The sequence below is a fragment of the Arvicola amphibius genome, chromosome 2, assembly GCF_903992535.2.
Source record: "Arvicola amphibius chromosome 2, mArvAmp1.2, whole genome shotgun sequence".
NCBI lineage: Eukaryota > Metazoa > Chordata > Mammalia > Rodentia > Cricetidae > Arvicola > Arvicola amphibius.
In genome coordinates, this window is record NC_052048.2 from 156,893,169 (window position 1) to 156,907,128 (window position 13,960).

Here is a 13,960-nt window from a genome sequence, read left to right on the forward strand (position 1 = left end):
AAGAAGGAAAGGAAGAAATACGAGAAAGGAAGAGGAAGGGAGGAAAAGACAATGAAAACTGAATGTATTGGACTGTAAAACTTAATGGAGGATGAGTACAGGTAAGTAAGACATTGCTTTATACATGACGTCTTACACAGTCTTGGATAAGAGACCAGCTTTGAATAAGCAGAGGCTAATTCATGCAATGTTGTAAAGAACTTTCCAGCTGGGGAGAGAAGCCAGGGCAGAGCACAGAAGCAACACGACATTTGTCTGGTCAAAGAAATGACCAAATCACAGGGGCCAGAACAAAGAAGACTAGGCTAATGATGCGGAGCCAAGTGAAGAAAGTATTTCAAGAGAGAGAACCAGTCAACTGTGTATGACATGCAAGGGTGAAGCCTCAATCATTGGAAAGGCAGGGTGAATATCATTGTTACCTCTGGCAAACAGCATGGTAGGCATGGAAGACGGTGGAGAAAATTCTAGAAGACATAAGAAAATGGGATTCGACAAAGCAAAAATTCCTTTGAGGAAAACAGAGTGGTTTGAGCATGTAAATGTGGTAACCAGCAGAAATGGTGAGGCTAAAGATACCCAAGCATAGAAAAAAACCCAAGCAGATATTTTTAGGTCTCACAAGAGCAGAAGCATGCACTTGCTGCATATGCCAGCTACAAGGGTAGCAGTGATTGAAGAAGGGGTGCTGGGGCAGAAAAGCAATGGCGGGGGGGCTTTAGGGATTCCTATCTAGCAGTTTTGATTCCATTTTTCTGAAATAAGAAGTAAAGTCATTTATTGATGGAATTTGCCTCAACTAGGACAGGTACCAATATAGCCATTTTTTAAAAATGTAAGGTTGGTCTTACTTATATATCCTAGGCCAAAACCAACTAGAAGACGGACAGGATCAAGCTAAAGGGATGGATCTTTTGATATATTATTCCCTTGATTATATTTCATGTTCTTTACCTAGCAGGAGTTAAAAATGTAATATATTCCTCAAACTGATCCTCTTACCAAAATGACCAATTGCTACCACCATGCCCACAGCAAAGTGCAAGGATACAAGCAAAGGCTGTCAGTCAACTGAAGGGAATCTCAATGTCACTCTGGAGCCACACCCTAGAATCTTCATCATTCACTTGGTTAGTCTCACCTTCTGAATTACCTCACAATCAGCCTGCTCGTCTCAGCACTAGTAATTTGAGTCTTCATTATCTTTTACTTGGCTATTTTACCTTTCCAGCTCTTTGTGGAACAACTGGTTATATCACTACCTTAGTTAAGATCATCAGGAACTCCACAGCTGCCTTTTTGAAAAAGCCTGTGCAGAGGCAGTAAACTAATTTTTAGTGCATTTCTAATAGGGCTTCTCACGCTCTCTTCACCTCCTTGGTTTATTCATATATTAGTTTCCCCTTAATTAATATATATGTGTATAAAGTCCATCAGTAGACACTTCAGACTGTGGCTGGTATCAAACTTAAATATACTGTATTTTCCTATGCAAATATAGCTATATAAAATCTAATTGATAAATTAGGCCCAGTAACAACAACAATACAATAGAACAAAAACAGTTGTCCCTTTGTACTCTCCAATGATAGCAAAATCTACACGTGCTCAAATGTTTTATCTTGGTGTGATATTTGCAAACAATCTACATACATTCTCTTACCTTAAATTATCCCTAAATTACTTATAATAGTGTACACAATGTAAATGTTTTATGAAGAATTAATATACTACATTATTTAGTAAATCATAACAAGGAAACTTATACAAGTTTAATACAGACATACACATACACACATATGGAGAGGTAGACAGATGAGAAAAAGAGATACAAAGATAGACACAGAGGCAGAGTTATTTTCACACAGCCAATCTATCTCAAGCTCACTATATAGCAGAGTCTGGCGTTGAACTATTGACGCTTTTGCTTCAACCTCTGGGGTGTTGATATCATAGATATGTTCCACCATGCCCAATTTTAAGAACGTAGTTTGATCTGTGGTGATTGAACCTGCAGGGGCAGAGCTGGAGGATACGGAGGGTCAATAGGACTATAGTATGTATCTGACTCCATCTCTCTGGCTCTCTGTATTGTAATCACCCTTCTTGTGGTGATTTGTCAATATGCCTACATGATAAGATGAAATGAAATGATTGATACAGACGTTGTGACATAGTACTAGGCTACCAGGTAAGGGTTACTTGAAGGGAAGCCTTGACAGATTTGATAACCCGGAGGGCAGATTAGGAGGTACACTGGAACAAAGGGTGGTTGGATGACCGTCAGGACTGGACTAAACAGGACCCAAAAAGATTTCATCAATTTATGAATTGTTTATTTCTGGAATCGTCCGTTTAATGTTTTCAGACTTTGGCTGACTAGTAGAAACTGAGACATAAAGCGAACCCACAGGTAACTCTTGCTTTCCCACTGCTATCCTGTTTCCTAACCCAGCATTTGCTCTTCTTTAGTACAGGTTTTTCTTCCTGAACTCTTCCTGTCTTTTACCTTTTCATGTAATCCATGTTTGTCTTTGTTAGTCTAGTGGTCCTCAAAGAAGCTCTACTGACACTCCCGACCCACCCCAACTAGTATTTAACTATCTTAAAAAACCCATCACTCTTCTGTCTTATTTCCTACACGGACCACGTCTTTTTACTCATTCCTGTATCCCAACTTTTCAATGCAGTATGAGTCAGTCCTTGGTGTTTCTGATAACCAAAAGGAGCGATCATGAGCTCCAAATTTTTAGCTTTTTACTACATCGCCCGTCATTACTTTTCGGTGTTAATTAAAATGGACCACATATGTCAAAGCGTGTGCACTGATTTGAGCCTGCTATCTGGCTCCTGAGAATAAACACAAACTCCGGGCTAGCTTTCACGGATTCCGGCAGGGCCTATGCTGGGCGGAGCCGCGAGGGAGGAAGGCGGGAACTCTAGGTTGTGGCCCCGCCCACAGGCGAGGGCGGGGTCTCCTCTGGGCGGAGTGCTTGGGAGGAGGGCGGGGTCTCCCTTGGGCGGAGCGCTTGAGAGGGGGCGGTGACTCCGAGCGGTGGCCCCGCCCCGGGGCGGCGCTGGGCCAGGGAGGGCGTGACTAGGGGCGTGGCGTCCGCTTCCCAGGCCGCAGCGGTGGTTCGGTCGTGGGCCCCGCGGGTGGCCCGGGTCACCGCCCGCGCTTCGGCGGCCATCTTACCCGCGCGCGGCTCCCGCGGCGGGCGGGGCGGCGTCAGGCCGGAAACGGCTGTGTGGCGGCGCGCCACCTCCTCAGGTCAGTGAGTGCGGCCCGGAGCGGGTCTCGGCGCGGGCGGGCCCCGGGGTGGCCGCTGCGGCCGCTGCTTCAGAGCCTCGCGGGCGGGCGGCGTTCTGCTCAGTGGGACGGTCCCGGCGCCCGGCGGCCTCGTGTGGAGCCTTCGGGCGTCCCGCGGCCGCGTGGCAGCCGTCCTCTGTGCGGCCGCGGCGCGTGTGTGGAACCGCGTCCCCCTGTGTCGAGCGGCTCAGCCGTGCGTCGGGGACGTGGGAGTCGCGATCAGATGCCTGGTGTACCCGGAATAACAACACGATGAGTTCCAGTTGTACCCTATTAAATTCTTGTTAAAGGGCCTGTCACCCTGTTAGCTCTGTTCTCTGCTCGCTGCCTACACGAATAATGCAAATTCCTTGAGAGGAATGAAGCCTCTGCCTTGCTGAATTGCTCAGCAAATGACTACTCTTGTCGACTGTTTTGAATAACTATTATCTTAACGAAAATTTGGATGTGTGCAATGCATCGTCTTGGAGATGGTAGTGCTGCAAGTTTCCCGAAACTGTTTCGTACAGCGATGTAGCTCGGTAAGAAAGAAGACAAACCCCCACAGCATATATTTTAATGTTTTTGCGTTACCGTAGTGTATTGAACTTGTGTCCAGTAGCCACGTGGGGTTGAGACGCGTTATAAGTGTAAAGTCTAGATTCCCATGATTCAATACAAAAATGTAAAAAGTTTAGTAATTTCTTTACGTTGGTTGTATATTTTTAAACATTTTTGATTTGATAGGTTAAGTTAAAAGATATTCTAAATTTCATTTATTACTTTTGAACTGTGCCTGCTAGAGAATTACAGGCCATGGCTCGTTGTATTTCTTTTGAATAGTTTTCTAGGTGTTCTAGTGGAGAACAGAGACTCTCCATGGTTCTCATTTGCTGAGAAACCATTGACGGAAAATGAACACTTTCTAAGTCTGAAGATAAGGACCTAAATTATTGCAAACTTCTACCTCCTCACGAATTTTGCAATGTCTCCAGCATCTGAAAACATTCAGTCGCAGGGCTGTTTGAAGAATAGTAGGGATACCATCATCTGTGTGAAGCAGAGAGCCCTTCGTCTTGGAAGGCAGAACTTTGTGAGGAGGAAATAAGGTAGATTTTACCCACTATTAAGGGACTGGTAAGGGTCTAAGCTAGTAAGTGACTGAAGAACTTCTGAGTCCTTATTTATTTATTTACTTACTTTTCCCTCTTCCAGATTCATTTTATGTATGTTAGTGAGCAAGAACCTTGTGTATTGTGTGTTAGATCTCCTCAGGGTGGTTATTGACACCTTGCCTTTTCCAGGGCCATCTTTGTAGAGCCTAGGCGGTGGCCCGAGCCTCACAGCTTCACTGTCACTCCTTGACATTTTCATTTCACCCTGGGTAGCTGATCCTTTCTACAGTACTTGTCTAAGATGGAAGCTGTCAGACCTGGCACAGGAACCAAGCCATCTGTTCTTGACTCCATTCCCTCACAAAATGAAAAAGATTCATTCGTTCCTTTCTAACTCAAAAAGTCTGTGATTTTTGTATATGTTCCTGTCATAATTTTTGTGGGTGGTAACAGTATTTTATGAGCATAGCATAAGAATGCTGATTGGTTCTTCACTGAGAATCATGTAAATCAGCGTTAAAGATGACAGTGTCTTCGTTTCAGTTCTGCTGCTGTGATAAAAGACTTTGACAGAAGAACCGTCAGGGAGCAGAGTCCATTTTAGCTAACTTTCCAGGTTACTGTCCTTCATTTTGGGGAAGTCAAGGTGGCAGGGACTTGAAGCAGCTAGTAACTTCACTTTTGTAGTCAGGAGCCGAAGTCAGTAAACTAATTGTGCATGCTCACTGCTCAGCTAGCTATCTCTGCTCTCTGACAGTTCAGGATCCCCCATCTGCTGGAATGGTACCACCCACATTGTATTGGTCTTCCGCCTTCAATTAATATAATCAAGATAATAAATCCCCTTTAGACATGCCCAGAGGTTAATCTAATCTACACAACCCCTCATTGAGATTCTCTTATCAGGTGATTCTGGATTATGTTAAATTGGCATTCAAAGTAACCATCACAAACAGGGATCTTAATTGTTTTTGAGATATATTTCCTGTGTCTGAGGTCAACTCTGAACTCTTGATCCTCTTACCTCCACCTCTCAAATGCCAAGATTATAGTGTGTACATCACTATACCTAGTTTACAGTAACACTTGAATTTCTGAACTGTATTTTCCTGTATGTAATCCAAGTAATATTTATTTATTTATTTATTTTACATATATACTTTGTATCAAGAATAAAATTATAGTATGGAATCCTAGGTTAAAGTATGTTTATGTAAGTATTGAGTTCCTTTTTTTCCCCCCAGGGACATAGCAAGAATCTCAAGACATGTGAATATTTATTGAGGAGCTGCTTCTATTTGTGAGGACAAGGTATGCCTCTTATCTCTTATTCTAGGGCAGTGGTTCTCAACCTTCCTAATGTGACCCTTTAATATACTTCCTCATATTGTGGTGACCCACAACTATAACATTATTTTTGTTGTTACTTCGTAACTGATTTTGCTACTGTTATGAATTGTAATGTAAATATTCTTTGAGGTAGAGCTTTCCAAAAGGGTCACAAACCACAGGCTGAAAACCAATGCTCTAGGTGGCATCTAGTTTTTCTTTTTGCTATTTTAGCTGGTTCCTATTATATGATTTGCTTCCTTCTCATTTTTTGGTTTTCAAATTCTTTTCTATTAGGTGTGTCTGTTATTAGAATGCAGTTTTGTTAGAATAGATTTATCTGTCCCTGTTTAACACTGTATTCCCAGAGTTGAAAACAGTGCCCAGAATATACAAGGCGCTAAATAAACAGTTACAGAATAATAGAATACAACATATTAAAGTAATCTCCTTTTAGGATGCCGTTCTTTTGGGTCTTCTGTCACTAGAACCAATTATAACAGTGAGAGCTTTGTTCTTGGCTTAGAGCCAGGTTCCACTACGAAAAAGAAATGTTGATTCTTCTGGGGTAGGAAAAGATGGAAGCATGTTGTGAGAAGTGTTCAGGGGCCCCCTGAACACATGCATTTATTAGACAAATATTCACCATCTACTAAGTGACAGTTCTATGCTTTGTACTAGAAGTACATGGAAAGCAAAAGATATTTCATCTTTTGTCTTGGAAGACATAATCTAGTAGAAGAGACTCAAATGGATTAAAGAGAAAGAATACTATTCAGTGAGAATATATTTCTAGACAGGAGAATGTGGTTGATTGAAAGAGTGAGGGGAATGTTATAGCCAGGGAGAACATCATTTGCAAAGATAAGGTGATTGGGAATTGGAGTGGATTCCAGGAATTGAAAAGAAAAAAAAAATGTAGCTAAAACACAGCAAGTAGAGTGTGTCAAAAGTTTAGAGCAATAAGTAAAGGCTGAAGGTATTTACACTTAATTGGCAAATTAATTGTGTAAACTGGTTGCTCGTGTTATACAGTGATTATTCTGGTATGGAGAGATGACTCAGTATAGTGCTTGCTAAACACTTAGGAAGACATTAGTTTAGAATCTCTGTGAAGGCCTGGCGGTGGTGGCACACCCTTTTAATCCCAGCACTCAGGAGGCAGAGGCAGGTGGGATCCCTGTGAGTTCAAGGTTAGCCTAGTGTACTAGAGCTATCAGGACAGGCTCCAAAGTCATAGAGAAACCCTGTCTCGAAAAACAGCAACAAAAAACAACAACAAAACAAAACAAAAAAAACAATAAAAAAGAATCTCAGTGAAGAACTGTACATGGTGATAGACTTGTAATTTCAGCACCGGAGAGCCATGGAGAACACAGAAGGGTTACTTGGGTTTGCTGGCCAACTAGTATTGCCAAATAAGTGAGCTCCAAATTCAGTAAGAGACCTTGGCTCAAAAGAAGTGAATTGGATGGGGTGGGTTATCTTGAAAACTAAAAGGCCAAGAATTTGGAAGGAGTGAGAAGGAAGAAATGCAGTTGGGAAGAGTAGGGTCTTTGAATATGGTCAAATCCATTGTACGTATGAAATTCCCAAAGAATTGCTAGAAATATTATATTAAAAGTGAGGTAGAGAGTGATAGAAGACATCTTTGTAGATGGAGCTGCTGGCTGCGTCCCGCCACCCAGCGAGTTTTACATCTGAAATAATTACATGGAAACTGTATTTTTTTAAACACTGCCTGGCCCATTAGTTTCAGCCTCTTATTGGCTAATTCTCATATCTTGCTTTAACCCATATTTAGTAATCTGTGTAGCACCACGAGGTGGTGGCTTACAAGGAGAGATCTTAACCTGCATCTGTCTCGGAGAGGAGAGGCATGGCGACTGCCTGAGGTGTCTGGCTGACTTTGCTTTCTTTCTCCCACAATTCTGTTCTGTCTACTCTGCCTACCTAATTTTCTGTCCTATTAAAGGGCCAAGGCAGTTTCTTTATTAACCAATGAAAGTAACACATAGACAGATGACCCTCCTCCATCACATCTTGTATGTGTGTGGTTGTAGCTGTGTGCATGTCTGTACCACGTTCGTGACTAGTACCTGTGGAGGCCATAAGAGGGTGGGAAATGAAGTTACAGGTAGTTGTTAGCTACCACATGAGTGCTGGGAATGGAACCTGGGTCCTCTGGAAGAGCAGCAAGTGCCCTGATAGAAGACATCTTAACCCGTGCCCTGCATATGTTTGCATTTTGCACACACAGCTGTACACATGAACATATAAACCGTGCATGCTCACCCCTATGAACAACACAAAGGTTATTCTGACTTTTAAAGGATCATAGTGGAAAGATGATTAAGAGAACTGTTGAGCTAGTATCACAGACTGGAAATTATATGTACCTTGAGAACGTCTTCAGTGGAGTACCTTCAGTTGGTGTGGGAAAGAGGTACATAATTAGAATAATCTAGGAATAAGGAAAAGCAAACAATAAACTGGAAAAGGAAATAAGTGAAAGTGATATTAAGGATATAATTGAAATGACTGATCCTGAGCTCCAGAAGTGTTAAAGAAGAAAGTAAATCCAGTATGAGAATTCATAAATGGTTTTTGCTAATCTTCTAAATTATATGAGAGTGGGAGAGATGGCTTAGCGGTTAAGAGCGCTCTGCTCCTGCAGAGGACCTGAGTTCATTTTCTAGAACCCACATCAGGTGTCTCACAATAGCTCATCACTCTCATCATTAGGAGGTCCAAAACCATTTCCTGGCCATTAAAGGCACTGCACACATGTGCATAAACACTCAGACATGAATATATACACATACTTAAAAATAAAATCTTTTTAAATGTTAAATATTTATCAGAATTTCATATGTACAATGTATTTTCATCATATATACTCCCTACACTTCCCAAATGTATTCCTTCCTTCTAACACTTCTTAAATTCTTGTCCTTTATTTTTTTAAGATCCCTCCCCTGAGTTCAATTTGCACACTTTATTTTTTAAAAAACTTTTTAAAAGTTAAATATATTTTTGAATCTATAAAATTCTAAATTGGGAATTCATATCTAAAAATATTTACAATATTAGGAAGTAAAGCAATTTTGTATGAGTTGAATACTTATCAAAGTTTATCTTTATTAGGAATGTATATTAGTCTATACCTGATATTTTGAGTAAATATGGGTGAAACCTGGTTGTAAAAATATATTTGTAGTGAAATTTATAAATATTATGTTAATTTTGTATCCAGCCTTTTAATTCTTGCCAACCACTTAGAAATACTTAATATTTGCATCTAGTCTTTATTATTAAAATAAGATTTTTTAAACTATTCCATTTTTAGTCAAAAATTATCAAACCTTATAAAATTAAAAACTAAGAGCCTCTAATGTCACATAACTCATTTTTTCCAGAGTAAGTGTTATATGTGTACTGCTAATCATAAACAGGAAATTTTTAGGCAAAACACATTAAACACTTTTAAAAATAATATATTTATTTTAGCATATATTAAAATATAATTATACACTATACGCATGGTTGCTGAAACTACTGGTGAACTTAAAAGTTGATGTTCTGATTTTAAAAAAGAGTTAGTTTAAAGAGAAATATTCAGTAGCATTATAAGTGGTCTATGAATGAGTAAAATTTGGGAAGTACTAATCTAAATAACTTGAAGGGTGAGAAAGTCATCCTAAAACTAATTATAGCAAATCTAGGATAAATTTTATAACTTTTTGTACATTCCAGTTTTTACTCTGCTACAGAAGCCTGATTCTTATTGTTGAAAGTTGAAAAAAAAAAAACAATGTCCTAGCATATTACACTTCAAATTTGTATGCTTCATTATATTATACACATATATTAGTCAAAAGTGAAGTAACTATCACTCAGTAGCTCTCTGTGGTTAGATATTCCCCTGTTTGCATAAATATAGAACATTTACCATTGAAGAGTGTTCCACTGAGTGCTGCTCTAACCATAGCTTAGGAGTGTGATTCATGCTACTTTTAAGTTTTCCCCCTTTACTGGTATGGTACTTACTAATTTACTCATCATAGTGAAGTTGTTATAACCCGAGGTTACATTGAAGTTGCCAGTAACTGTATAAGATAATTTATCATGGGAAATAAAGCTGGGGTAGGGTTGTCAGATTCCTACTAGATCACTTTATTGTAGGAAGTGGTTACTCTTTCTCCATTTTTAATCAAATGAATATTTTCTTAAATCTGTAGGTGGAGATAAAAATGCAAATATAGAGAAAAAAGAAGGTTTTTGTATAGAGAATTCAACTTAAGGAATGTGATTTGTTGATATTTTGAACCTCTTATTTTTCAACACTTCAGTGAATGGACCTGACTGGACTTTTTGCGCCCATCAATAAACATGAGCGGTACCAAGCCTGATATTTTGTGGGCACCACACCAGGTTGATAGATTTGTTGTATGTGACTCAGAACTGAGCCTTTATCATGTGGAATCGGCTGTGAATTCAGAACTTAAAGCTGGATCATTACGTTTATCTGAAGACTCTGCAGCTACATTACTATCAATAAATTCAGATACACCCTATATGAAATGTGTTGCATGGTATCTCAATTATGATCCTGAATGTCTCCTAGCAGTTGGACAAGCAAATGGTCGAGTTGTACTTACAAGTCTTGGTCAAGATCATAATTCTAAGTTTAAAGATTTGATAGGAAAAGAATTTGTCCCAAAACATGCTCGACAATGCAATACCCTTGCATGGAATCCACTGGATAGTAACTGGCTTGCTGCTGGTCTGGACAAGCACAGAGCTGACTTTTCCGTTCTAATATGGGATATCTGTAGCAAATATACTCCTGATATTGTTCCCATGGAAAAAGTGAGACTTTCAGCAGGTGAAGCTGAAACAACACTATTAGTAACAAAACCACTGTATGAGTTAGGACAAAATGATGCTTGTCTATCTCTTTGTTGGCTTCCAAGAGACCAGAAACTTCTCCTTGCTGGCATGCATCGTAACCTAGCCATATTTGATCTTCGGAACACAAGCCAGAAGATGTTTGTAAATACAAAAGCTGTTCAAGGAGTGACAGTAGACCCATACTTCCATGATCGTGTTGCTTCCTTCTATGAAGGTCAGGTTGCAATATGGGATCTTAGAAAATTTGAGAAGCCAGTTTTGACTTTGACTGAGCAGCCAAAGCCCTTGACAAAAGTAGCATGGTGTCCAACTAGGACAGGTCTGCTTGCTACTTTAACAAGGGATAGTAATATTATTAGGCTGTATGATATGCAGCATACACCTACGCCCATTGGGGATGAAACTGAACCCACAATAATTGAAAGAAGTGTGCAACCTTGTGACAATTACATTGCTTCCTTTGCATGGCATCCAACAAGTCAAAATCGAATGATAGTTGTAACGCCCAACCGAACAATGTCTGACTTCACTGTTTTTGAAAGGATATCTCTTGCCTGGAGCCCAATTACATCTTTAATGTGGGCTTGTGGTCGTCATTTGTATGAATGTGCAGAAGAAGAAAGTGATAATTCCTTAGAAAAAGATATAGCAACAAAAATGCGCCTCCGGGCTTTATCAAGGTATGGACTTGATACAGAGCAGGTATGGAGAAACCATATATTAGCTGGAAATGAAGACCCACAACTCAAGTCACTCTGGTATACTCTGCACTATATCCTTTGTCTTGCTAACTTTTGGGGTACATTGGGTAAACATACTGAATGTTTTGTATGTAAATACAAATTATATAGTCTAAAATTCTGAGGTGAAATTGTTTAAAACTGTTAAAAGTTTTAGTTTGTAGACTGGCTGTGGGAAAGCTGGTCAGTAAAGTGGAACTGTCTTAATTGTATAGATTCTTGCTATGGATTTGCTCTTAATTAAATAATTTTAACTTTGAGATATTTTATTGTGCATAATTACCAGTATTTCCTATGCATTTAAATACTTATGAAGCAGTATACAGAAGATATGGATCAGAAATCTCCAGGCAACAAAGGATCGTTGGTTTATGCAGGAATTAAATCAATAGTAAAATCATCTTTGGGTAAGAAAATTCCATTTTATATTTTCAAATACATTTATAACTTTTGGACTCTTGATTCCTAGTTGATTAAAATTACGATTATCTCAGGACTGTGTATATAAATAAATACCTTTATATAACTCTCTCTTGGCTTTCTGATCAGATATTTTACTGACTTGTTAGGTATATTGAGTGTATTTATTATATCCAGATGTTTTGTGGAAGGAATGTTGATTCTTTGATGTAATGTAGACCTTTCTTAAATCTCTTCATTTATTATTTTGTGCTATTTATTGAAGACCCACTTTAGTGGAGATAGTACACAAGTGCATTTATGAGATGCTGATTGTTAGTTTGGATTTTATCACAGCATCTTGTGTTTTAAAGGCTAAATTAAAAGCTCTCTTAACTGAAGAAGATCCCTTTGATTTTGCTTCCCAAATATTCTCACAAGGACTATGCTATGACATGAAGTATGGCCTAACTTGAAGAATACCTGAAAGTTCTTGATGAGTAAGTGAAGGGAATCAGTTAATGAATAAAGTAATGTAAGATTTAAATAGATAAACTATTTATGAATAAAGACACCCTCCTTCCAAAAACAAAAACCTACTTTCAGACTGGTTGCTGTAAGCAGTTGTTCTTACTCTTTTTGTTGGAGTTAATGATGATAATGTTATATTGTCTCTTAGGGTTCAACCTCCACACTTTAGTAGTCTGTTTGTACTCCATCCAGTTAAGATGCTAGAAGAATAATATAGTTAAAGCCATTGTTTTATAGGACTTGCTTTACCATGCTACAGCGTGGATGTACAGTTAAGCTGCTGCATTTGTTCTAGTGTGTTTTCTCTCTGAGGACTTTGAAATTACTCTGTGAAATTACTCTGATGCTCAGTGCTGAAAGATGAATGGAAAACTTTAGATCTGTTTCATTTTGGTTTTACCCATTAGAACTACACCAGAAAGAATAACCTTTATCAGAAGAAATAAAATGAGTAAGTTTAATGAGAAACTGCCTTACTCTACTTACTTTAACAGAAGTAAAAAGGCAGGCACAATATATATCACCATTTATGAACCTGAATATACCATGGTTTGTGAGTTTAAAAAACTGCTGTCACAAGACCTGCATCAGAACTGGACTGAGTTCCTGAGGTCCAGTTGAAGAGTGGGAGGAATAACAGTGTGAGCAAAGAGGTCAAGACCATGATGGGTTCACTCACTGAAACAGTCTACCTGTACTAGTGGGAGCTCACCAACTCCAGCCGGATTGGGAAGGACCAAGCATGGGACCAAAGTGGTCCCTCTGAATGTGGTTGACAGTTGCATGGATGGGGCAGACTGAGGGGCCACTGGCAGTGGCACCAGGATTTATCTCTACTGCTTGTACTGGCTTTTTGGGAACCTATTCTCTTTGGATGTATGCCTTGCAAGGCCTGGATATAGTAGGGAGGGCATTGGACTTTCTACAGGGCAGTGTGCCATGCCCTCTTTGATGATTGGATGGGTTTGGAGCGGGAGGGTATGTGGTGGGAGCGGAGGGAGGGAAGGGAATGGGAACTTGGATTGGTATGTATAGTGAAAAAGGATAGTTTATATTCTTTCTCTTTTTTTAAAAGAGTGTTTTTCTGAGGGATCAAAGCCAAAAGAAAAGAAAAAAGAAAAGAAAAGGGGGAAAAAACTGCTGCCACAAAGAATTAAGTATTATGTCAGTAAAATGTATGGTATTGGACAATGGGCTAAGAGTTCAGAATATAGGAGGAATATAACTAGAGAGCAAGCAATATGTTAATATGTTAGAAATCCTGATATTCTATGGAATAGATGAAATTGTTGTAAGAACTCAAAGAAATGCCTTAAAAGGGGAACAGTGATGAGATATGAAAAAATGGAACCATATATTCATGTAGACAAGGGAAAGAAAACACTTTCAGTTGACTGAAATTGCTGATCAGTATGAAGAGAAATCATCAACTATAAATAATTAAAAACAGGCTGTGTGAGGGAGGTTAAAATGATAATTAGTGTCAGGAGCTAACGTTGAATAGAGGGAAGGCTGTTGTTGCTTTCTTTTCTCTTTCAATATAAAATTAAGCACGCTTAAATGTTGGTTGGAAAAGCCATGTTCGTGTGTGAGTGTGGGCATGCTCATGCTGCTGCACACATGTGGAGATCAGAAGACAACTT

The 13,960-nt window shown here is 39.3% G+C and overlaps 1 protein-coding gene across 5 annotated transcripts in view; it reads left to right on the forward strand.

Annotated features, from left to right (window-relative positions):
• The first annotated feature begins 3,119 nt into the window (after window positions 1–3,119).
• The window catches only part of Mios (meiosis regulator for oocyte development), a 33,788-nt gene continuing 22,947 nt past the window's right edge, over window positions 3,120–13,960 (forward strand). Inside the window, exons 1-5 of one of the 5 annotated variants that reach the window (XM_038319618.2) lie at window positions 3,120–3,271; window positions 3,601–3,831; window positions 5,649–5,715; window positions 9,975–11,419; window positions 11,696–11,794. In XM_038319618.2, the coding sequence (XP_038175546.1) occupies window positions 10,126–11,419; window positions 11,696–11,794 (1,393 nt within the window). In that variant the 5' untranslated portion in view covers window positions 3,120–3,271; window positions 3,601–3,831; window positions 5,649–5,715; window positions 9,975–10,125. Of the gene's footprint in view, window positions 3,272–3,295; window positions 3,832–5,648; window positions 5,716–9,974; window positions 11,420–11,695; window positions 11,795–13,960 lie in introns of those variants that run through there. The other 4 variants (XM_038319619.2, XM_038319621.2, XM_038319617.2 and 1 more) reach the window with 4 other exon arrangements.